Raw genomic sequence first — 26,067 nt, forward strand, 5'->3', positions numbered from 1 at the left:
TGTGTTGTGCTGAATCAGTAAATGATGTGCCATGGTCCTTAACCTTAGGTGAAGTCTAACCACAAAAGGAAAGCTTTTATTTTCATAGAGTACCACTGCAGGAGACTGACGTTTCAGCCATAATGAGGACTTTAAAAATAAACACTCAGTACAAGAGAATTTATGGATGTATTTCATGTGTTTGCAGCTAAAACAAGCTGTTTCTGAGATGGCATCCACCCATGATCGGGGACTGGTCTGTCTGAACTTCAGCAGAACTTCCTTCTATCTCCTTTCATTTTTGTTTTCAGTACAGCAAATCTGAAAACAAAAACATTTTCTCATTCACTTCTCATTGGAGGGGCTTGTTTTGAGTGAGATGTCATCAGAAGAGAAAGGAGTGGTGCATGTGAGGAGCTTGTGGGCTTCCATCTGTCTGATTGCCACAGTGGGGTCCACACACCTGGGTGCTCTCCACAAGTATGGGGACCGGAAGAACAGATCAGATATTCCCTTTTAATCTCTTTCAATTTTTATATGTTTAGAGTGTATATGTCACAGTACTCAAACATGTCTGAAATACACGGATAAGCATATATGTTTAGGAGTACCCCCTAACCCCAGTTTTGTGTATGTGATCAAGAAATATTTGGAGGCTACTACATGTTAGTATATATTTTTTAAAAATATACATTTTTGATAATTTCTGTTAATATTTTAACATTTTGATGAGTTTCTACCTGTGATGCATCACAGATTTCTTGTAGCCTGTCTTTTCTAGTATAAAGTAAGACTTGCTGTATAAAAAGACTGTTTACCAAGATGCAGCCTGGCAAATGTGAGCCATTTTCTTCCGGTGTTGGAGAAACTTTTACGTTGGGTACCAAGGTGTCCCTTGATATAAAGCACTAAGCTCTCCTGTCATCTCTCAGGTGTAGCGGGGTGGGGCATGGGGAATGCCTGTTCCACCCAAGTGTTCCTAAAGTGTGACCCTCCCACGGCCTCCCTGCCACACCTACCAACTGTCCTAAAGCAACAGGGTTGGGATGCCACCCCAGAATTTCCCAGCCCCATCTATTTGCCCACAGTAATTCATTTTCAGAGAACCAAGGAATCCTTGGTTCAAAAAGTTCTCCCTCCCTGTCTCCAAGAACCTTTTCCCTTAAATTAGAAAAACTTACCATACCTAATTTGAGGTATATTAGATGAATCTTCTGTTTTGTTCCTCTGGAGGCTTCTGTATTTTAATTGAGAAGACCCTTAGTTGTTCCTCAGAAAGTTCTAAACAAGATCTCACCAGGTGAACTCTGGCGTGTGCTTGCAGGTGGAGGACAGTTAGAAGCATGCTCTCCCCTGCGCGCCTGGCTCCACTGGCTGTGCAGGATGTCTCTGCGTGAGAACCCGGTGTTTGCCTACGAGTCTTCGGTGCACAGCACCAACGTCTTGCTCAGCCTCAACGACCAGCGGAAGAAGGACGTGCTGTGCGACGTCACTGTCCTTGTGGAGGGCCAACGGTTCCGCGCCCACCGGTCAGTGCTGGCGGCATGCAGCAGTTACTTCCACGCCAGAATCGTAGGCCAGGCTGACGCGGAGCTTAACATTACTCTACCAGAAGAGGTGAGGGGCCATGTTTCTAGTGATTTTAATTTAATTTTCTTAAACACATTGTGGTTCATAAAGCTAATAGTAAAGTGCAGCCTCCTGGTCAGGTGGCTGAGGAGCAGTCCCAGGTTCCTGCAGCAACTCATTCCTTTGGCTTTTTTCATAGACATTATTATTACATTTACATTATAAAATTATTAATTTGGGGTGTTACTGTTTATTGAGCAGTGGAAAAATTGACCCACTCTTGTTATTTTGACAAAGTCACTAACTCAGGGCACACCCAATGTTATAGACATTGTAAAGGTCATGGCTTGGAGAAGCCAGACTGTGTGACTTCCTCTCCCTATAGACCTTTTCCATGATAGACACCTGTGTCTAGGTTTAGAGTTCTGTAAATCATCCCTTTTCCCCAAACATCCCCATGGACAGCAGGCACTCCACAAGTGTTCTTTCTCTCCCCTTTCTTCTTTCTGGGGATCGGCTGTTATTTGTCTTGTTGAGCCCTATTTTTATATACATTCTTTGCCTCAGCCTGTTTTGGACTCAAGCTCAGAGATAACTTGGGACTTTGTCAGTGTCCTGGCCCCAAGAAACCTCTCTCTGGGGGAGCAAGTGCTGGTTACACTGGTTACTCAAAAGGGACTCAAATAGGCTGCTCTTTAGTTGGTAACTGTCACTAGCAGAGTGTCAAGTTTGTGGCATTCGGACACAAGTAGAGGTAGGTAAGGAATATGGAGAAGATGTGTAGAATTTCCTGTGTGTGACGGATCTGGGTGGCAAGTTCCCTGTTGGATACGTGGGACAAACGGTAAACTAAGTCTGCAGCATGGCTTGTTGCTGGCTGTGCATACTTCCATGAACTGTGGCTAGTTTGTCAGATGATAGGCTATCTTTACAGTGACAGAGGTTAAAGGGTTCAATGCTGAGAAGACAGAAAAGTCAACTACAGAATAGTTGATTTTTTTTTTTTTAAGAAGGAACAATACAAATCAGAATAGAGATATACTTATTATGGTTCATATTTTCCAGTTATTTAATGAGACTTTCCAAGTGAGCAAATTTAATGTATGGGTTTATGAGAAAAGACACAATCACACATATGTGTATATTATAATTTACCTTTAAATTAGAATGAATGAATATATGTTTTCAAATATTTTCAATGTTTCATCATAGTGACAGATTGAAAACATCATTGTATTATTCTAGAGGCTTTGAGTTATTTTAACTTATTTTTAAAATATCAAAGAAAAATTTGGGGGGCATAATTGTAAATTCATGTAGAGGTAAAAGAAATAATGCAGAGTTTCTGTTTACACTTTTGCCTAATGTCCCCAGTGGTCACGTTTTGAAAAATTGAAGTATAATGGTACAGCTAGGGTATTGGTGTTGTTACATCTCTCACGGTATTCAGATTCCTGCAGATCACTTGGGCTAATTTCTTTGTGTGTATTAAATTCTGTACAGTTTTTCCCCTGAGAATGTTTGTGATCCAACCACCACAGTTAAGACACTGAGCAGTCCCCACGCTGAGGACCTGAGCTGCTTTTTGTAACCACACCCATTTCCTTCCTACTCTTGCTCACTTCTAAACACGCTTCCATCCCTTGTCCCTAGCAACGAGTAATCTGTCCTCCTCTTTTAAAGTTTTGTCATCTCAAAAATGTTACATAAGTGGACTCAGCATGAAACTTTTTTTTCTTTTTAAAAAAATTTTTTTTGGCTATTGAGGAGATCAGGCTGATTTCAGTTTTTGACTATAAAGTTGCTATGAACATTTGTACGGGTTTTTCTGTGAACATGAGTTTTCATTTCTTAGTGACAAAAGACCAGGAGTGCAACTACTGGTCACGTAGTTGTCACACGGTTAGGTACATAAGGAACTAATTGTTTTTCAGAGTGGCTGTACCATTTTACATTCTCACCTACAATGTGTGAGTGATCCCAGTTTCTCTGCAATCTCACTAGCATTTGGTAGTGTCTCTCTTTTTATTTTAGCCATTTAAATGTCAGGTTTTCAGAGATTAGCATGTTTTTAAAAAGGTCATAAATGTTAATAATATTTTGATCCTTCTTGTAGAAGTTCAGTGTTTGCAAATTCATTTGTTTTTTTTTAACCCAGGACAAAGCTTCCTCTGTGCTTCAGCAGGGCCCTCTGCCCCTCACCTTGCAGGGGCAGGTTCAGTGTAAATGTACAGTCTGCTTAAAGACTTTTTACCTAGCGTCCATGATTCTTTGCTGAAACAGTGTTGGGGCATGGCTTTCGGAACTTCACTTGGATCGCTTGTTAACATTGGAATCTCTTAAAATTTTATTAGTAGGAATTTGGGGCATGAGATAAAGACAGTAGGTACTATTTACTGTGCCTTTGCCATGGGTCAAGGCTTCTTTATAAGTGCTTTACATATATTGTTTTTTTCATCCTTAAAACATCCACTTTTGTAGATTATGGTAGTTGGGATTGGTTGGTTTTGTGGAGCTGGGCTAGTGACAGGCACTTGGCAGCTCACCGTGGGAGCTGCAGGTGGTGTCTGTCTTGCTTTATTTCATAGATGATTTGTTTTAATTTTGCTTTGTGAGTGAATTGTGGTAGTGTCTTAGGTCTTTTCTTCATATGAGTAAATCATAATTGATGTGCAGATAAGAGTAGAATTTATAAGTGCAGGTCCCAGTGAGTAGGGGGTAGGAAGCTTGCTTTTCCTACTTTTTCACCCTCCCTTAGTTTTACATTTTCTAGAAGAATATTTTCTCTTACCAAATGAAAAGTCTCTGTTTCATAATTGTCACAAATAAGTTATACATCTCTCTACTTCTTCTTCTTTTTTTAATCTACTAGGTAGCTTTCAAATGATGTGTTTATTTTTATTTTGTACATTAACAGGTGACAGTTAAAGGATTTGAACCTTTAATTCAGTTTGCCTACACTGCTAAGCTAATTTTAAGCAAAGACAATGTGGATGAAGTGCGCAAGTGTGTGGAATTTCTAAGTGTACACAATATTGAGGAATCCTGTTTTCAGTTTCTCAAATTTAAGTTTTTGGACCCCACTGCAGACCAGCAAGAATGCCTGAGAAAAAAATGCTTTTCATCACAGTGTCAGAAAACAAACCTTAAATATTCACTTTTGGACCAGAAGGACCTAGAAATTGATGAAGTAGAGGAGTTTCTGGAAAATAAAAATGTTCAGACTCCTCAGTGTAAACTCCAAAGGTATCAAGGAAACGTAAAAACATCACCTCCCGTACAAGACAGTGCCAGTCAGACGTATGAATCCATGTGCTTGGAGAAGGGTGCTGCTCTGGCTCTGCCTTCTTTATGCCCCAAATACAGAAAATTCCAGAAAGCATTTGGAACAGACAGAGTCCGCACTGTGGAATCCAGTGTCAAAGAGGTTCATGCTGCTCCTGTGCAGCCAAACGAGACATGCGGAAATGAGTATCTCGGGGGAGTCCAGGACTCTGCAGATTTGCAGGTGATTTTAAGATGTGAAGAGAACAAATTAGCAATGGAACATGAAGAAACGAAGAAAAAGGATCCTGTTTCTCAGTGCCCAGCAGAAAAAACAGAAGTGACTTCTTTCCCCCACAATTCTTCTACAGATTCTCATGGACTGTATTCTTTGTCTCTTTTACACACATATGACCAATACGGAGACTTGAATTTTGCTGGTATGCAGACCACAGCAGTGAAAACAGAGAAACCCTTGTCAGGTACAGGTGTTCAAGAAGAGAAAACGTTTGGTGAAAGTCAAGATGTTCATTTGAAATCTGACTCGGGCCCCAAGGATGATGGTAGCATTGCATCTAGTGATCGGAGTAGTGTGGAGCGAGAGGTGGCGGAGCACCTAGCAAAAGGCTTCTGGAGTGATATCTGCAGCACTGACTCTCCTTGCCAGATGCAGTTATCACCTGCTGTAGCCAAGGATGGTTCAGAGCAAATCTACTCCCAGAAGCGGTCTGAGTGTCCTTGGTTAGGTATCAGGATCAGTGAGAGCCCAGAACCAGCTCAGAGGACTTTTACAACATTGAGTTCTGTCAACTGCCCTTTTATAAGTACTCTGAGTACCGAAGGCTGTTCAAGCAATTTGGAAATTGGAAACGATGGTTACATTTCAGAACCCCAGCAAGAGCCTTGTCCTTACGCTTGCGTAATCAGCTTGGGTGACGATTCTGAGACTGACACAGAAGGCGACAGTGAATCCTGTTCAGCCAGAGAACAGGAGTGTGAGGTGAGCAGGAATATGTTCTTAATTCATTGTTTAGCAGCCAGTGATTGGGATTTACCCTGGGCTGGCCAGCATTGCACTACTAGGGGTATAAGTGGGCTCAGGGAGGGCAGAGGAGGGTCACACAGGTAACAATGAGACCATGGTCAACAGCAGAGGAACAAGATAAAGTTTGAAGGCCTACTGCATGCATGTATTTAAAGCAGGTTTATTTACCACGGATTGAGTCCTCACACTGGCTGTATAATGTCATGTCTCAAGATGAAAGAGAATGATGATTCTAGGATCATGACATAACTCCTAGAAAATGCATTGCATATTCAGTGTTACTCATTGCCATAAGGACCTCTGCACTTGATACTGCTCTCTGAGCAGTGGTTTGGCAGTGACTAGTTCTAAGAATGTGGCTTCTAATGTAAAGTTTTCTTTGATCTAGTTTTTCATGGCCATCACTTTTTATTTCTTATTTTCCCTTTAGCCCTTTTGTCTATTAGTTTAATGAAAACTGTAATTACTTAGAATGAGTTACACATGGCTAGTCTGATATTAATCATATCAAGCTTGATTTGTGTACTCTGTATATATAGAGAGTTGGACTTAATAGTTGCTTTTCATAAAGTATTAATATAACTACAGTAAGGGCCTATTTTAAAAAAATATTTAAAATTGGATTTTGTTTAATTTTCAAAAGCTGGATTTTCTCTTTAAAGTTGTAATCTGGACTTATTTTACAGATTATTTTTAATCTTACTATATTTTTCTCTGTCGCTTTTTATCTTATAATATGTGATGTGCTCATTACAAACTTAAGTGCACACAGTGTTGTTAACTGTAGGCACAGTGTTGTATGGAGGACCTCTAGAATTTATGCATGTTTTGTAACCGAGACTTTATCTGTGAACTTTATCTCTGGAACAGCAACTTACCCATTTCTGCTCTCAGCCACAGCAACCATCATGCTGCTATTTCTATGAGTTTGACTATTTTTGACACCTCATATAGATGGGATCCTGTGGGATCTGCTTTCTTCATTTGGCTTATTTTATCTAGCATATGTCCTCCAGGTTCATCCATATTGTAACAAATGGCAGAATTTCCTTTTATATAAGGCTGAATAGTATCCCAGTATTCCCATCTGTGTGAGTAGTGTGTGCATTCATACTACAGTTTCTTTATAGGTTCATCTGTGCGTGAATGATCAAATTGTTTCTAACATCTTTTTTCTTTTTGGAGGGACAGTACTGAGGATTGAAATCAGGGTCACTTGACCACTGAGCCATATCCCCAGCCCTATTTTATATTTTATTTAGAGACAGGGTCTCACTCAGTTGCTTAGTGCCTATCCTGCCTCAGCCTCCCGAGCCACTGGGATTCCAGGCATATGCCACAGCGCCCGGCTCTGATATCTTAATTATTGTGAATATTGCTGCAATGAATACGGAATTGCAAATATCCCTTTAAGTCAAGTTCATTTGGGTAGCTATCTGGGAGTAAGCTCGTATGGTAGTTGCATTTCAAATTTTGAGAAACTTTCATGTCATTTTCCATAGCAGCTGCACTATTTTCCCACCAGCATTGTACAGTGTTTCAATTTCTCTACATCCCTTTATTTAGCATATTCTTTGGTTTTGTAGCATATATTACATGATATAAGTTTGAAAGAGACTGTTACTTCATTGGCTTTGGAAGGAGGTAGATTTGGTGTTTTAAGAAGTACTATAAGTGCATGGGTTATATTTGTAGATTTGGACATTTATAAATTCAGCATTTAGAAGTACAGTTTGGTAGAATTTTACAAATTATATCTTTAAAATTTTTTTTTTTTTTTTGTGTGTGTGTGTGTTTCTGTTTGTTACTGGAATTGAACCCAGAAGTTTTCTACCTCTGAGTGACATCTTCAGCCCTTTTTAATTTATTTTGAGACAGAGTCTTGCTAAGTGGCCTGGGCTGACCTGGAACCTGGTGATCCTCCTGCCTTAGCTTCCTGAGTAGCTAGGGTTACAGGCATGCACCACTGGGCCTGGCTTAAGAATTTAAAACTTTTTGTATTATTACTATCTATAAGCTTGAAAGTAGGTGGCCATACTAACTGATTAATGTTCCATTTGTACTTTTGGTAATCTAACTAGATACTCACAACTGTATTATTTAAAAGAAAAAGTTTTTTTCTTTGGACAAATTTAAGTAGGTTGAAAATGACTTTAAAATATTCATAAAGTTTTTTTTCTAACTTTTTCTCATTGGCAAGTGAAATGTGTAGCTTTTAAAGTACATTATATGAAGGTACTGTTTTCTTGATAGACAAAAATTTTTTGAAATAGTTTTTAGAAATTATTAGCATAATTATACCAATATTAAATAAGTGTTACATAGTAGTATTAAAAAATAGGGGCTGGGATTCTGGCTCAGCGGTAGAGCGCTCGCCTAGCATGGGCGGGACCCGCATTTGATTCTCAGCACCACATAAAAATAAAGGCATTGTGTTGTGTCCATCTACAAAAAAGATTTTTTTTTCTCTCTCTCTCTTAAAAAAAATAGATTTAATTTTGAGTTGAGAAGCTTATTAAAAATATATTAGAGGCCAGGCGTGGTGGCGCATGCCTGTAATCCCAGCGGCTTGGGAGACTGAGGCAGGAGGATCGCAAGTTCAAAACCAGCCTCAGCAACTGTGAGGCACTAAGCAACTCAATGAGACTTTGTTTCAAAATAAAATACAAAATAGGGCTGGGAATGTGGCTCAGTGGTTGAGTGCCCCTGAGTTCAATCCTCAGTACCTTCCCCATATATGTATGTGTGTATGTGTGTGTGTGTATGTAATATACATATATATTATATATACACGTGTGTGTGTATGTGTATATATGTGTATATAAGAAAGGGACTTACAGAAATCCATAGTACAATAAATTCTATTTTTCCATTTAAAGTATGATAATATTTGTGTTAATGTGTCTGATTTGCTGAAAAAATACTAACTTTTCAATTTGTCTTTTGAGTCCTCCCTCAAGTCAGCTAAAAATACCAATTAAAATTTTAGTTTTTATTATAATGGATTGTGTAGACATTGGGAACAGAGACCTATTGTTTTTAAACTCTAAAGTAAGCACTCTAGAAAAATGGACCTTCATCTTCCCAGATACGATTTAAGTATAATAACAAAATACAGTAGGTCACTAATATTTATTTCACATTCTAGGTAAAACTGCCCTTTAATGCACAACGAATAATTTCACTCTCTCGAAATGATTTTCAATCCTTGTTGAAAATGCATAAGCTGACCCCAGAGCAGCTGGACTGTATCCATGACATCCGGAGAAGAAGTAAAAACAGAATCGCTGCACAGCGCTGTCGCAAGAGAAAACTTGACTGTATACAGAATCTTGAATCAGAAATTGAGAAGCTGGTAAGTATACAATTTTGTCATTATTATTTGAACTCCAACTCTTTTTTTTTTTATAGAGGAAATTGCTATTTAAATTTCCAGGTAAGACTTAATGCTCAATTCATATTAAGTTTAAAATGTACCAATTATCATTTTAAGAAAAATTATATGGCATTTCAGAAAGATTAGGAAATAAATATATGCAGTGAGGGTTTTCATTGACTATTTTATTTGTATAAGTAGTCCACATTTTTAGCATGCTATAATATGCTGTGTAAGTTCGAAACTATTTCTGGGTACTCTTTAAAAAAAAAGATTTTCAAGTTAAGAATGATTTCATTATCTTCCTAATTCTTAATGGTTAAGTAAAGATTAGCAAAATTATACAGCACTTTTATCTCTCTCTGATATATTTGGCATCTATTAAAGCTAATGTTCCAGTTGGGTGGTTTAAATGAACGATAGACCTGAATTACTTGTTTTGGTTGCTACCAAACACAAGCAGACCAACCAGTCTCTTTCATTCAAAGGAAAAAATTCTGATATGTTATGGTAATATAAGACTAGAAAATTTTAAATCTAATGAGAGCCTGAGTGAGAAGAGTGTTTGCTTATTCAATCTTATTTTCTATTCCAGCATTAAGACACAATTTAATTGGAAAACATTAATTTTACTCCCGGTTCTGTTTTCCCTAGTGGTTGGTAGAGGGGAGCGGTATGTGAGTGAATAGCTGTGTCAGTGTGCAGGCCAGCAGAGGGTGAAAGTGTGGGCACAGCTGCAGGGAAACAGCCCAAACACAGTGGAAACATTCCTCGAATACTCTTTTTGTGGTCTTTGTTAATTATTGGTGAACATTAAATGTTGTGATTATAACAAGTCTTCAAGTATGAAGCTATGAATGACAATTAAATGGTACAGTTTAGGAGAAATACCTTTATATGCCTTCAGGAAAAGTCAAAAAATAAAAATTCATTTTATATATATATTATGCATTTAATTTAATCAGGCAAAATGATGCATCATGCAAAAAGATGAAGAGGAGACCTACGTTTTACCAACATAGGCATGAAAGATATTTTAACAAACCCTGTATGATATTGCTGAACAATTAAAAGTGAGGACCAAAGAAGAAGTGTCACACATTCAGTAAAGCTTACTCAGTACTTCTGGAGTGTCTGTCATACCCTTAAGCATGAGTGTTTTTCCCTTTTGTCTAACTTTGAATTAAATACCTGCCTTTAGATGAAGCATAGCACTTTCATAGTTATTATTCTGTACTGAACTATAGAGATGGTTTTTTTATATTGTTGGCTTATGGGAAATTGACATAAAATTCTACTGCTAGAGTTCTTAGTTCTGCTTCTTATAGTTGTTTGTCTTTCCCTTCAACTAGTTTCATTTTATAGATGTCAGTAGAGCTTATCCAGTTTTCTTACTCTCTTAAAAATAACACAAAACAAGACTGATGAGTTTTTCTTCAATATTTTATACATGAATACTAACCAGGTATGTGCAAGGATAGCAGTCACCCTTTAGAACTACTCTATTTCTTGTCTCAAAGATCTCATTTTTATTTTTTGATTGAAGGCAGACTTTGGATTGCTGGATAGTTGTTTTTTGAAGGCAGACTTTGGATTGCTGGATAGTTTTTTTTTGTTTTTTTTTTTTTTTTTTAACAAATTCTAGCTGTGTAAGATAAAGACGCATGCTATTTTCTTTGGGCTTTCCACCCACTCTGCCTTTGCTGCAGCAGAGAGAGACGGGAGGTGAAGTGGTGAGCAGTGTGGAGCTCTGCATCAGACACTAGTGTCTTCAGTTAGGCCATTTGGTTTGTCTGTGAGTCATGTTTCTCATCTGTAAATGGGATAATGTTACTTTCTACTTAATAGAGAAGGTGCTCATTTATGAAGAATAGATGAGTTTGATGTGAAGAACTTTTTACACATTTCTTATTATGGCCCTATTATTATTCATCAGTGTTCAATTTTCTATAATTGGCTTCCTTCCTAATACCTTTGCCTAAACTTTAAACTGGTTTGAACCTTACCTGCACACTAGTTATCATCCTAACAAGAGTTTTTGCATATGGTCAGTAAAATAAGTACTGGTTATTGTCAATACAAAGTAATTTTTTCTCAGAAATTTTGACAGAATTAAAAATCTTTGCAGCCACTTCCCCTTTCGCCCTGAAAGTGGCTTGTGTGCTCCTCAGTGTGTGGGAAGAGTGGCTGCTGTACACCTCCTGAATGGCTTTGCTCACCTCCGGGGACCAGTACAGGCAGAGAGTACACTTTAGTCAGTTCTGAATTCCCAAGGCAGAGAGCAACTAATTGGCTTAATTAGGCACAGTGTCCTGTGACTGGAGAGCAGGGACAAAGCAGCAAAAGAGCCAAGAGCCCTCCTTTCTGGACTGGAGGAGTGATGGCCTGACACGCCTGCTGCACCTGCAGCTTGGTGTGATCTTGGGCTGCTTCCAGAGGACCCCCAGTCATGCTGGTGTCTGTGTGTGGAGTGACTTGCTGTGTGTTTCAGCTTTCCTGAACTCTATACTCAGTCCTTCACCACTACTCAGTTCTAGTGATTCTTACAGGCAAACTCCAGTTACATTTCTGTCCTGCTGTAGGTGTTTTTCTCAGATGAAAACAAATCCCTGTTGCAGAGTGAATGCACAGTTGAAGAGAATGCATGAGGAAAAAAACACTACAGGAGAAGAAACCCCAGGGAAATCACAGTGAAGAGTTTAGCAGAAGCTTTTGCAGACCTCAACAAGCTCCTTTAAAAGTTTGAAAACATGGTACACAAGATGGTTCTCATTAATAGGGAGGAATGCTCATGATGCACTGTCTACTTGCAAGCAAATAGATTCATGAAGAAAACCAGAAACAAACCAAGCTAACCGCCCTGGACATGTCTCTGAAAGGAGTGAGACCTGATTCTTAAGAGCCTCAGCAGGTCCTCCACGAGGTGCTCCAGAAGAGGTATTGCTGTCACGGAGGACAGCCCCATATGTGCTATTGCCCCTGTAGGCCTTCCAGTGGGGCAGAAAGTGGAGGCAGAAGACAGTAATACTGACAGTCCTTAACCCTCGTAGCCCTGGGCTCATGTGTGTCTTAGTTTTGAACAAAAACATTTAAAAGATGCTAATAATAATAATAATAATAATAATAATAATAGAAAAGAGTTTCTAGAATAAGGACATTAAGAGAGAAAATACTTTTGTATGGCTTCCCAGTGTGTTTCTTTCTTAAGCTAAATGTTATTACAAAAGAATAAAAAAAGCATATAAAAAAACAAAAGTTACAATAAGCCAATGTTAATTTATTGAAGAAATAAAAATATATTTTATTAGCTTAGTGTAGCCTAATTCTACAAATTCTGGAAGTACAGTACTGTCCTAGGCCTTCATACCCCTGCTCACCTGCCCACCCATAGCAGCTTCTAGTCCTGCAAGCTGTAGTCATGGTAATTGCCCTACATGGGTGTGCCATTATTATTATTATTTTTTATCTTTTATACAGTATTTTTGCTGTACCTTTTCTATGTTTGGGTACATGTAGATATACAAATACCTACAGCATGTTACAGTTGTCAACAAGCAGTACACTGATGTGCCACATGGGTTTCCTAGCCTCAGCAACAAGCTGTGCCTTAGAGCTAAGTGTGGCATGGCCTGTGCCACCTGGGTTTGTTAGGTATGCTCTGTGATACAATGACACGATGGCCAACAGCATGTTTCTTAGCACATATCCCCATCATTAAGCAGCACATGGCTCTACTTACCATAAGAAGTTCACTTGGACCCTGTTAAGGGTTATGTTATGTCTCTTTTGTAAAAAGAACCAGGAGGAATTACAGCCACAGTTTTGTCCTTAGTAGTCTTGAGAGTTGAGAAGATGGAGGAATGTGAACAGATATTTGTAGTATGGCATGTAGACTAATCAGTGTTTCCAGTATTCATGGTCTGATTGGATTTTTAGCAAACTTATGTAAGGGAAATAGCTTGTTTCATCCATTTGCATATATCCAATGATTAATTGGATTTAACATAAATAAATTCACAGTATTTATTACCTTGTTCAGTCAGCCCCACATTGGTTCTGAGAGTATAACAGCATGATAGACTGGATAGATAAGCACATGAAAAAATGTGTTTTGGTTACAAGAGAATAATCATTCAAAAATTTAAGTGAAATGCATCAGGCAGAAAGGAAACTTTCCTAGAGTCTCATTTTGCTGAGAAAGTCAAAGGGAGTTGTCAGTTTCCATTCAAAAAGTAGGTTTATTTCTCAACAAGATGTTCTGTCAGTTTCTAATGAATCTTTGAAGAAAAGACATATACTTACGTGATAGGTAAATTGATGTTGACTTGAACTTTTTTTTTAATAGGATATTGAGGGTTAGACATTAATTCAGCATCATTTTACTGCAAGGGTTGAATATGCATAATACACAAACCAATAACACAACTTTTTAAACTGATAAATATAAGGTCTTTGAACAGAGTTGAAAAATCATTCAGCTTCTGTTAATGTGTTTGATTTATGAAGCCCTTGTCTATGTAGGATTCTTTACAAGGTCCAAGTTTATTCTTTTCTGGAAGATTAATTCAGAAGGTAGAATATATACGTTTCTATAATCATTTGGTATCAAACAAGAAGAGATAAGATGAAGAGGACCTTGCTTTCTAAAGAAAAGGACATTCATTCTGAGATGAAGAGGACCTTGCTTTTTTCAAGAAAAGGGAAATATTAATTACCAAAATGTATTTCTTTTAGCCTCAAATATTGTTGATTGGTGCCAACTTACAAGTGATCATAAATCAGAATAATCACAAAAGCTCGAGTTGAGGTTTTCAGACACCATTTTGTTTTTTCACCTTTGTCTATTGTGACAAGCCAAGAGTAAAGCACCCTCATCCATCCTTAGTGGTTCACATGTGTTGGAGATGGCATTTGATTAAAAATAAACCTGTTCTATTTATACCAGTCATATTTTATTGGCTGCTGTACTAAAACATACCCCTGAAGGTCCTTCTGGAACATGCCCCATCACTCTGTGGTGCCTCTGAGTGACACTTCTTTTTTTGTTTGTTTCTTTTTTATTTTATTAGTTGTTGATGGACCTTTATTTGTTTATACGTGTTGCTGAGAATTGAACCAGTACCTAACACATGCTAGGCAAGCGCTCTACCACTGAGCCACAACCCCAGCACCTGCTGCTTTTTTTTTTTTTTTAATTCTAAATAGTTATACATGACAGTAATGCATTTTGATACATCTTACATAACTTCTCATTCTTCTGGTTATACATGTAGTATTATGAGTGGCACTTCTTGAATGCCATCTGTGTACCAAAGCATCGGAGTTAGCTGGGGGCACCCCTTAAAGACATTCCTTAGCCCTGTTCCATACCTATGTGAGGGCCTGGGAACTCGTGTTTCCTAGCAGTGTTCAAGACATGGGCAATGTGCTTTAACCTTTGTACTAGAGCACTGAGGCTTTGGAGTCAAAACAGGTAGAAAACTTGCCCTGCCTGGAAAATGGTTTCACCTCCAAGACCCACATTCCCCCAGGGGTAATAAGGGGACAAGAATAGTATCTACCACAGTGTTCATGCATGGATCAGATGAGATTGAGGATAGAAAGCTTTTTGTACTACTCAACACATGTTCAGGGCCCAATAAATACTAGTGGTGTTTTAAATCGAATAATCCTAATTTTTTTTTTTTTTTTGGTAAGTTATCTGCGTGTTAAATGTTGTGCTAAATACCAAGAACTCAAGATGAGTAAGACATGGTCAGTCTTCACAGTCTCATAGAACCTAAATTTATGTGTTCATTTTTTCTTAAGCTTCATCTCTAATTCCTCATCCCTGGCACCCCACCTGAAAATTTTAAGCTTACAGAAAAGTTAACGAATGGTACAATAAAAAACCACATACTATCCATTTGGCTACTCAGACCTGGGTGTTTTGCCCCTCTGTCTTTGTTTCTCTCTTTGGTACTGGGGATTGAACCCAGGGGTGCTTTACCATTGAGATACATTCCCAACCCTTTTTATTTTAGTTTTTGTTTTAAGATGGGGTCTCACTAAGTTGCTTATGACCTCAGCCTCCTAAGTCCCTGGGATTACAGGTATGTGCCACTGCACCCAGCTCATGATTTTACACACACACAGGTATACAGATTTCCCAGCTCTGTCCACTGAAAAGGGCCATAAGAAGTAACACTCCAGCAGCCATTATGCTTTCCAAATTCTAAAACCTAACTCAAAAAGAAAAGCTAGGGTGTTTTGGAGAGATGAGTGATTCCAAAACTTGGGACAAGAGAAGTAGAAGGTAAGCCTGTAGTATGTGCTAGATGGCACGAAGCTTTAATGGGGTCATGTCAGAAGGACAATGATGGCTTGAAGGGACCCTCCCTCGCCAGGTACAGAGAGAACATAAAAATCCAACACCAGAAAGACTAATGATTACTATTAATTGTAACAAACTGAGTTAGAAAAATATTAATCCACAAGTCCATGGTGATAGTACAGTGTCTTAGGGAAGGGAAAAGGTAAAGAAACTTCTATTTAAAAAGGAATGCTAACCAATAAATGTAAATGAAATGGAAGAATCAGAAAAATCACTACTTTATAATCCCCGCTGGAGAGCCCATCAACACATGCTGAAGACCAAACGATGTAGGAGCACTGGGGGAGATGATGTGTACCAAGTACCCATGTGTCTCTTCACTTGTCTCTGGGAAATTACAGGGGCAAAAAATGGAACTTTGAAAATGAAGAAACCTGGCAATTCCCACCTGCCGGGGTGGGACACCCAGACAAAATATGCCTCCCCAGGTGATGCACAGTATGATTGAAAGAACACCAGGAAATGTTCCATCTCAGTAACTCAAACACTTCCAGTATGCATAAAATGAAAGGATGGAAAAATGAGCTAAAGCTATGGAAAAACAATCAGATAAATGTCAAAAGTGAGACATTTTTATGAGAAATCTGTCCTAGGTTTTCAAAAAAGTATTTTGTCTCATTGTTTACAGGGAAAATCTTGGCTTCAATTATATTAGTATAAAGATACATATAAAAGTGACAAATGATAACGAATTGAGTAAAATTTGAGATTTGGTTCCCTTTTTTGTTCTTAAATATATTCCAAAACATGATAATTTAACCTTATCTGAATTTTGTTGTCAATTTTTGATATGCCAATAATTTGTTTCTGTTTATATTAGTAGGATACCCTTTGCATTTTTTAAGCTTAGCTTTGAATGTGTACATTTATATGGTTCGAAGTTAAAACTGTGTTTTAAAAAAGACATACTCCAGAGCCCCGATCTCTTTCTTTCCCTGTTCCCTATTTTCCTGTAGTGAATATCTTTATCTGTTTCTGGATCCCCACCTGCACTCCCACCCCCTGTATTTCTTTTGCTAGAAACGTGAATATTTCATGTGTATTCTCATTACCCTTTCTGCACATTTTATACACACTGTTGTATCTTTGCACTTAAGAAGTATTTCCAGGGAATATGTTTCTCAGTTCAGAGAGGTCGTCACTCTTGTACAGCTCTGTCACACTCCCCTGTGGCTGCAGGACATGTGATTGGCCCAGTCATTTGGGGTGAAAAGGGCCCGGTCATAGGCTCCCTTTTCTGGTGTAGAGAAATGGAGTATTTAGGATAGATTCCCAGAAGTGGGTTGTTGGGTTGAGGGCAGGGGCACATGTAATACTGTCAGACATTAACAAGCTCCCCTCCTCAGTGGTCCTGTTTTGCTTTCCTTAGCTTTTGATTCCACCCCACCCCCCGACCCCCGCCAAATCTGATGGTGAGAATTGGTGTCTCATGGTAGCCTTTATTTTCTCTGTCTTATGAGAGGAATTGAGCATTTCTGTTCATGTTTTCAGGGGCCATTTTTCTTTTTCTTTTCTTTTTTCTTTTTTGTCATAAGGAACCATAAGTGACTGTTTTCTAGCTGTCAGTACTCTCTACCTTAAAATAAGCTGTCATTGTTGTCTGGCTCTTCTGGTGCCAAATTCTTATGCTTCATATCTTTATTGGGTGAGTTATATTTAGAGTTTTGACAAACCCTTCTTATAGTTGAATGAAATTTTACACTAGCTGTTCAAAAATAGGGACTTTAGATATAAAGTTGTTTTTTTGGCTTAAGGCATACACTGGCACCAAAGTACCACTTTTATTCTTTGTTTTTTCTTTTTTTTTGTAGATCTGTGATGACAGGTATAGTATCACAACCTGATTTATATAATTGCTTTATAAGAAAATTTAAATGTGTTGTAGAAATAGGTACAAGACACTGATAGTACGATTGGGAGGTGTCTTTTGTAATGATGTCATGGCATGATTAAACTGGATTATTTTTATTCATTTATCTCTCAGTTATTAATATGACTATCATAGCAAATTTGTTTTAAAATGAAATGGAAACATCAGCTAATTGCCTAGAAACAGCTCTGTAAGGGTTAGCTTGAAGTGGGAAGAAACAGAGGGGAATATTTAGTTTATGGGAGTAATCATGTAGAGTTTCAGAATTGTACCTGTTTGTTAAGTTGTTGTGAAGAAGCAAGCTATCTTGTATGGCAAGTACTTAACAAATGATGTCATCCCTTATTTAGTGGTATAGGAGGGGTGAGAATATTTAAAGAGCATATGGATATTTACATGAAGATGCAGAAATTGTAAAATATTCAAAATCCTCATAGCATCTGCAGGTGCTTGTAGGAAGAAGCTCAGGTAATTCATTTTGCTTAACCAGTTAAGTTGAAATTTTTTCTGTTGCCATTTAAAACAGGTTCATCTTTGGCTATGACTAGAGAAAGGTATTTCTTACTTTGTTATAGGAGCTTTGCTTCCATCCTCATTTGGATTAGCTTCTGAGAAGCCATAAAAAGCAAGAGTACAAATTGCATCAAATGTTTCCTTCTCAGGACAAGTAGTAGTAGGGACTGTTCTTGCCTTCTCAGCACCTGCAGAGGATCTGACAGATTGATTTTATAACTGACGAACACTGCATAAGAAAAAGTGTACTAGCTGAGCCGTGATCTTGGTTACACACAGGCACACTCTGACTCATTTTTGACCTCTACCTATTTTTGTTTTGAAACAAAGCTATTTTATATAAATCCAAACAATTTGGAAAATACTTTGCAATATAAAAATTTAGTTTTTGTATTAATTTCATGTCTTTTCAAAATATTAGATGACCTTAAAATATTTTTTAAAACTATCAAAAATTGAGTTTTTACATAATTTTGTAGGATTTTTTTTTAATACAAAACTTTGATCATCATCTTTTTGGTGATATTGGAGATTGAACCCAGGGCTGTACACATGCTAGGCAAGCATTCTACCACTGAGCTATGTCCTCAGTCCCTAAATGTCTTAACAGTACTTTTGTATTAAGCAAAATACTAATACTATTTTAGTTATTTTTTGTGTGTGTGTGTGTGCCAGCAGAGACTCTGAAGGACAGCAGTTACAGATTAGCACTATGAAATAACCCATCTCCTTGTTAATTGGCAGCACCAGCTCTCCGTCAGCAAGCAGAAAGAAGCAAAACATGTCCTGGTTTTCCAAGAAAGTTTTCCTAAATATCATAAGGGAAACCTTTGACCTTTTATCAACATTTATTTACTCTAACTTTATAAACAGCTTATTAGGTCTCCTAGCTCTCATTAGATTGGCAGCAATAAAACGGTAGAATATGAAGGATGAGGTGGGATGAGTAGTGAGTGTCATGGACAGAAAGGCAGGAACCAGGAAAACTTTTGGAAAAATCCTATGATAGATTTTTGTAGGGGTAAGATTTGTAAAAATTATAATAACAAAAATAACAAACAGAATTACTCTTCCACTGTCATATTTTTTAAATTTAAAAAATAAAATAAAGAAAATGTAAAAGAGAAAAAAAAGGACATCCAATAATCTATTAACATATTTGTATTGTGTTGTATTAGTACATTTGTTCATCAGTTGCAACAAATGTGCCATACTAATGTAATGTGTATAATAGGGGGAACTAGATGTAGGTATATGGTAATGATATTCTCTTCTCTGTAAATCTAAAACTGTTATAAAAAATAAAATCTACTTAATAAGAAATTAAAAAAAAAATTACTCTTCCCAGGTTCTTAACACTTTGGAATTTACCCCCTTGCTTTCTGTCTTTTGACACGCTAAACTATTAGTTCTATCTATTAAATGGGTTTAAATCAACAATCAGTGTGTGGATTATTTACTGAAATTGCGTATTTTAAAACATTTTGTATCATATTTGGCACAAATCAACTACTCAAAAAAGCAGTCTTTACTTGAATCTTACAATGGTGTCTCCTTAGTGAAACACTATAGACTGTACTTACGGTGTTTTGTTCTTTTTTTATAGTCTGTCTGCAGAAGTGCAATGTTCAAATACAAAAAACTCTGAAAACTGCAAGTTTGTTACAAACTCTTGGTCCTAAACTCACCTAAATTGATAACACAGAGTTTTCCCCCTACTTTGTGCTTTATTTGGTATTTTGCTGTTTTGCTTAAAAATATAGAGGTTTGATAGTGGGGTACTGCCCCAGACCAGCTGAAGGAATTATATGTATGCCCACTCTTTTATCTAAATCTGAAAAATTCCGAATTCTAAGATGTCTGACTCAAGAGATTCAGTACTCTTGGCATTTAACATATGTTTTGAAAAGGAAAATTCCCTGTCTTCTTATTTAATAAGGAGACATTGCATGTTCATTGCCATAGAAATGTTGCTTGAGCTAAGAAATCTCAGTCACGGTTTTCTCTTTCCCCCGTCACAGCAAAATGAGAAGGCGAGCCTGTTGAAGGAGAGAGACCACATTTTGTCCACTCTGGGTGAGACAAAGCAGAACCTGACTGGGCTTTGCCAGAAAGTCTGTAAAGAAGCAGCTCTGAGTCAAGAGCAAATACAGATCCTCGCCAAGTACTCTGCTTCCGATTGCCCACTTTCGTTTTTAATTTCTGAAAAAGGAAAAAGTACTCCCGATGGGGAACCCTCGGTACCATCAATTTTCAGTCTCTCTGATGGGCCTCCAGCTGTGCTGCCTCCCGATGGGAGAAGAAGCAGTGAGGCCGGCTACATCCGGGGGCAGGAGTCCATTTCCAGTGCAGCCTCCGATCCAGCCGGGCAGGTGGAGCAGAGGCAGAGTGGTGGGATCTCCGACTTCTGTCAGCAGATGACTGATAAATGTACTACTGATGAGTAAACTTGGACTCCCTTCCTCCAGCCCCGCAGATTTTCTACTGAAGTTCGGCATTGTCTTGAAAGCCTAGTAAGGCCATCCTTTACTTATCAATATTGTGTTTTCCCCTCCTAGCTTTCTGTTCAGGAAATTTCTCTCCAGTCAACCCTGATTTCGCCTTGATTTCCACAAGACACAGAAATGATTTGTTTTCCAGATACTGAAAAATCACATGTGGAAATCTGATTTATTTTGTGTGTGTGGTGGTGCTGGGGATTGAGCCCAGGGCCTTGTGCATGCTAGGCAAGCACTCTACCAACTGAGCTACATCCCCAGCCCTAATACTTGCATTTTAAAGAATAAAATAATTTCCCAGTATTCAAAATGACCATGAGAATGAAAACTGCAGAATGTCAAACAGTCTAACAGCTTGAAACATTTCCAGATAGCTCCTACTGAAGAAGCAGCCTGCAGAAGTTTAAAAATTGACCTTTTTGCAATGTACTGATTTAAAGAAAATATCTCCCCAAGCATTGCTAATAAGAGTTCCAGTCTACACAGCAGGTGGGTGTCAGCATGGGGAATGTTTGTGCAGAGCTGCAGTGTGAAAAGTAAGTCTTCTTGCTGAATCCCAGAACTTTCCCCTGCAGCCTCTGCCAGAACCAGGAGACTCCTAGGGAGGATCTAGGAGCAGGCAAGGGTTGACCCAAGGCAGAGGCTTCTGCTCCTCTTTGTTATTATTGACTATAGAATTTCTGGCTGCACTGCAGTAGTAGATAAGTATCATTTTCCCTCTTTTCCCCTCTTCAGTATCTTCTCCATCTGAGCTCATTATGAAATTTCTGTTTCCTGATGTTCTTGCCCCATGCCAGGAGAGTCGGGATTCAGGATGTCATCACCTGAGTGTGTGTACTGGCAGCCTGATCTGGGATCCAGGGGAGCTTGCCAAAATAGAAGACTGTTCACTTTTCTGCCCTAAGTCACGTATGCCAGGAAAGCAGGCATGGCAGTAGGTTGGGGATTACCTACACTTACCAGGAGTGCAATTCATTTTTCATGCTATTTTTAAAGTCCTATGGTATACTTCTAAAAAGCATTATTTTAGTTAACAGTGTATCTATAACTCTGCAGGTTTGTGAAAAAGGATGAAACTTAATCTTGTTTGTTTATGGGTTTGCATTTGGGAACCAGATTTATTTCTATTTTCTTTCCCTATTTTGATGCTGCATAAAGGCACACAGATCATTTGTCTTTAAAAATCAGTCTTTGTCTTTATTTGATCCTATCATAAAATGTATTTACAATCTGAGTAACTATCCCATAACATTTTGCAGTAATGCTTAAACCATTCTGGGATTGCAGATTTGAAAGTCAGATGCAAGGTATAGACCTCAACAATTAAAAAAGAAAATATACAGGGTTAGCATCCTTAATTGAAAATCCAAAATGCTCCCAAATCTGAAACTTTTTGAATGTTGACATGATACCATAGCAAAAAATTCCATACCTGATCTCATGTACAGGTAGCACTCAAACATGAGCACACACAACAAAATTTGAAGTAACTGTAGGCTGTGGTGTATATGAAACAAATCAATTTTGTGTTTAGACTCAGATCCTGTCCCCAGGATATCTCATTTTTTACATATATAATTTTTTTTCAAAAACATAAATTTTTTTTCCAAAAAAAATATCTGAAATCTGACACAATCTGGTCCCAGGCATTTCAGATAATGTATTCACATTTGCAGAAATATGAGGCTGCTGAAGACAAATGGAACCCAGTTTCCAAGGGTACAAAGTAGTTTATTTGGAATAGAAAGTACTTTATTTCATCTAGTCAGATGTCTTGAAAGTGATACTTCTCTAGACTGCACCTTCAGTGAAGGGCCCAGGTAGCTTACAGGGGAGATGACCACCCACTGTGTGTGCATGATTTGGAAGCAAGTAGGGTATTGCCTTGAGAGAATATGGGGACCAGTCTCAGTATTTCAGAGTAATTTGTTGAACATTACTCTTGTTCGTGGGGTTGTGGGGGGAGGGGGCCTTGGAGCAGATATCACTAGTCTCTCTTCAGTGTTGTTATGTTCTCTCTGTTATTGACTTGGAAGAGAAAATTAGTTGGGATTGTTTTCTGGAGGCTTTCAGAAGTACACTCAACTTGTCAGGGAGAATGGCCGTTCTATAATGCATCCTGTCCCATGAAAGAATTGTACGTGTGTATATATATACATACCTCCCCATGTAGCTATTTCTTTGATATCTGTAATTTTAAATTTCAACTTCACATATAAAATAATATAAAAACTTTCCTGGTTTACAAAGTGTAAAGTCTTATACAAGCCAATGGAATCCTTGATTTCCTACCTCATTGTACACTCAGCTGTCTGTCCCTCAGTTTTTGCAAATGTTAAATAATCTTTTGCTTTAATTGCAACTGTATATATTTGCTTTGAAAAGTTACTGTTTTATGATAAAACCTAGTTGTCTTCACAGTTTAAATATAAATTTTAAGGCACTTGGTTTAAATTTCTCTCTACCTATGAAGTTTAGCTTTAAGGATTTATTTTAATGGTATCTGATAATTGGCCAAGTGTAATATTTCTTAAATTTAGCATAACTTTTAATAGCCAGCATGTAATACAATAACTACACTACCTCATACCTACATGATTTTCAAGTTGTATTATAGATGGACAGGAAAGATTTTAATCTTTGTCTTTTGGCCATAAGGTGGGGAAGTTTTCTATATATTGCATAGCATTACACATTTATGCCTACTCTGACGTTAACTTCTAAAGAAGTTTTTTCTAAGAAAATTTGTTTCAAGGCAATTTTTTTTGAGGCTGCTGAAGACAAATGATAGGATTATGTGTATACAGTGTATGCCTTTTCCTTCATGCAAAATTTTGAAAATGTCATTTTCAGTTTGTATATTGCATATTTACATGATCATTGTTCCTTATTTTATGAACCGGCCTTCTCAGTGCTTGATGATTTTTTTTAAAGCTCAGTAAAATCATATTACCTTAAAATTTTTCTTATTTCAATAGTTATAACGAATAATTTGTTAAATTGTTATATTCGAAACAATTGTGGATATAAACTTGGTTCTCCATCTGTAAGTTTTATAACAGTTTCACTTAATGCTTAATCAGTTTTAAGTAAGGAATTAAAAGTATTTGATGCAGTAGACAATATAGATTGCATGTGGACATTCAGCCACGTTAACAACTTGGAAAAACAAATGGCAATGTTATAAAGAATTCTCAGGTGAACTTTTTTCAGTTACGAAGCATCTATTTTGAACTTGTAAATATTTTAAATGTTTTATTAAGGCATGTAATAAACTATTCTTTGAAACCGGTTGGATAGCATAAAAATTTAAAGCCATATGGTAAAAGATGGCATACTGATTGTAAAATAAACAGAAATAATAACATTGTTGATTTTTTTGTATCTTTCATATTATAATTTTCTAACAATGCAATAAAACCACTAGACTTATATATCCATATCCTATTAAAACCATGTTTCATTAAGAGTACACTTTCATAGTATTTAATTTACATTTTCTTCTTAAGGTGTTTATCTAAATGTAGTAAAACTATAAATAATGTTCATGAAAAATTAACCATAAAATAAAATTCTCTAAAATCACTTTTAGTTGAATAGAGTTGTGCATTCCATTCTGTTTTCTCACCTTTCCTGTCATTTTACTAATTTGGATCTTTTGATTGGTAATCAGAAGTATAAGACTGTCATTGATAGGAGAGAAATTTTCATTAGTTGATTATCACACCTGAAAAAGATATTCCCAGGACTCAGGTGTTTTAGGAAGTCCAGATTTGAATCTTGCATCAGATTAACTAGATTTCTGTCTTTGAGTGATGGGCCTTTACAGGGTTTTATCTCCACCGCTCATTGATTTTTAAACACAACCCACTGAGTCAGTAATCCTGTTAGATTCAGTTTCTAACAGGGCCCAGTGTTTTGTCATGGTCTTCTGGTCTAGTAATAGCAGCTCTGAAGGGGGAGAATTTGCCATCAGAGGTCTGGGTGCTACCAAACATCCCATGATCCACTGGGGGTGCTGATGTTGAGCAACCCTGACATATTGATGGAATCAGGATGGCATGTCAGTAAACAGTCAAGTGAGGCCGTGTGATGGCTCCAAGAATTTGGAGAGGAGGGAATAAGACACATGGGATTTCACCAAGCTTTGAAAGGGAGTTCAGTCTGAATAGAGAGAAGGATGGTCTCTGGACAAAGGCGGGCCTGGAACAAACCTGGAGTGTACCTGGGCCATGAGAGGCTCAATCTAGACGAAGACTTTGAGGTCAGCCGTCCTTAACCAGTGTGCATCTTGCATGTTGCCTTGCACCCTGGAATTGAGTTACCAGCAGCCTGAGGTCAGACTGGAAGGGTGTTAAGAACAACAGAAGTGCTAAGTAGTAGGTGTTAAGATTTTTGAGGAAGGCCAGTAAATAGCATTCTTTTCCCAGTTAGGGTTTTAAACTTTTGCAGATTCAGGACAGAATGGAACCATGGCTTTCTAGCTTTTAGCTCCGTGATTTTCCAGGAGAGAATTCTGGAGTTAGGCAGATCTACCCATCTACCAGTCACCCCAGCCCATCCTCAGGTGCAGCGCCCTGTGGCAGCAATAACATGTTCTCTCTACAGGAAGGCAATGGAGACCAGGATGCGTGGAGCTGAGTAGGCTTAGAGCCTCTGAGGAAGGGATACAGAGGTCTGGAGGGTGTTCAAGGGAATGCTTTTTCTGAAGACCTGGCTTAGGGAAGTGTGTTCCTGTTAACATTCTCCAGTTTTCTGGTAGCATTGGACTTAACCATTGTCCCACTGGACTTAACCATTGCTCAACAGGCCATTTAGCCCCTTGAGGATGCTTCCCAAGACCAGCCTTGGCTACCACTTCCTGGGGTTGTAGTGGATGGTAGATAGTTGTTCTCTCAGAATGCTCTGGAACAAACACTGCACAGAGAATCGTGTGTGTCCATCATTAATGCTGAATTACTTTGAGTCTTTGGGATCCAGAAGGCTCTGGAACAAATTTAAAACTTATTTACTTACTAAGTAAATAAGTTCAAAGACCACTATATACCAGTGGGTGAGAATTAACTCCCTCCTACATTTCCCATCCCTAATTCCCTGCGTCACTGTCCATTGTCACTGTCCCTGCCTCAGTGTCCATTGTCACATATCAGAGAGGTATTACACATTGAGATTAAATCCCAATGCAGAAAGATTTCCATAAGAAAGTGCATGAAAGGTTGTCAGATAATAGTGATATACCAAATTTGAAATGGAATCCCCTTCTTTTATTCAACTTTTTTTTTTTTTAATCCAGGGGTACTTAACCACTGAGCCATACGTCCAGCCCTTTAATTTTTTATTTTGAGACAGGGTCTCACTAGGTTGCTTACAACCTTGATAAGTTGCTGAGGCTGGCTTCGAACCTGTGATTCTTCTGCCTCGGCTTCTTGAGCCACTGGGATTACAGGAGTATACCACCAAACACTGGTTCCCTTTTATTCAACTTTTAGGGGTGGAAAAATATAGAAGAAGCTCAAAAATTTTTAAGATTTGAAGACGTTAAAGGAATTAAATAACTAAATTATCTTGCCCACATGAGTT

The 26,067-nt window shown here is 37.9% G+C and overlaps 1 protein-coding gene and 1 non-coding gene across 5 annotated transcripts in view; one reads left to right on the forward strand and one right to left on the reverse strand.

The window, feature by feature from the left end:
• The window catches only part of Bach1 (BTB domain and CNC homolog 1), a 42,589-nt gene extending 18,660 nt beyond the window's left edge, over positions 1-23,929 (forward strand). For 3 of the 4 annotated variants that reach the window (XM_048803552.1, XM_015478688.2, XM_015478687.2), the window contains exons 2-5: positions 1,304-1,596; positions 4,466-5,812; positions 9,006-9,212; positions 20,011-23,929. In XM_048803552.1, the coding sequence (XP_048659509.1) occupies positions 1,363-1,596; positions 4,466-5,812; positions 9,006-9,212; positions 20,011-20,436 (2,214 nt within the window). In that variant the 5' untranslated portion in view covers positions 1,304-1,362 and the 3' untranslated portion in view covers positions 20,437-23,929. Of the gene's footprint in view, positions 1-1,303; positions 1,597-4,465; positions 5,813-9,005; positions 9,213-10,198; positions 10,223-20,010 lie in introns of those variants that run through there. The other variant, XM_048803553.1, reaches the window with a different exon arrangement.
• On the reverse strand, positions 20,674-20,746 carry Trnaa-agc. The gene has a single exon. It is a non-coding gene; the product is annotated as a tRNA-Ala (tRNA).
• Positions 23,930-26,067: the final 2,138 nt, after the last annotated feature.

Source organism: Marmota marmota, unplaced genomic scaffold (genome assembly GCF_001458135.2).
Source record: "Marmota marmota marmota unplaced genomic scaffold, marMar, whole genome shotgun sequence".
Taxonomy (NCBI): domain Eukaryota; kingdom Metazoa; phylum Chordata; class Mammalia; order Rodentia; family Sciuridae; genus Marmota; species Marmota marmota.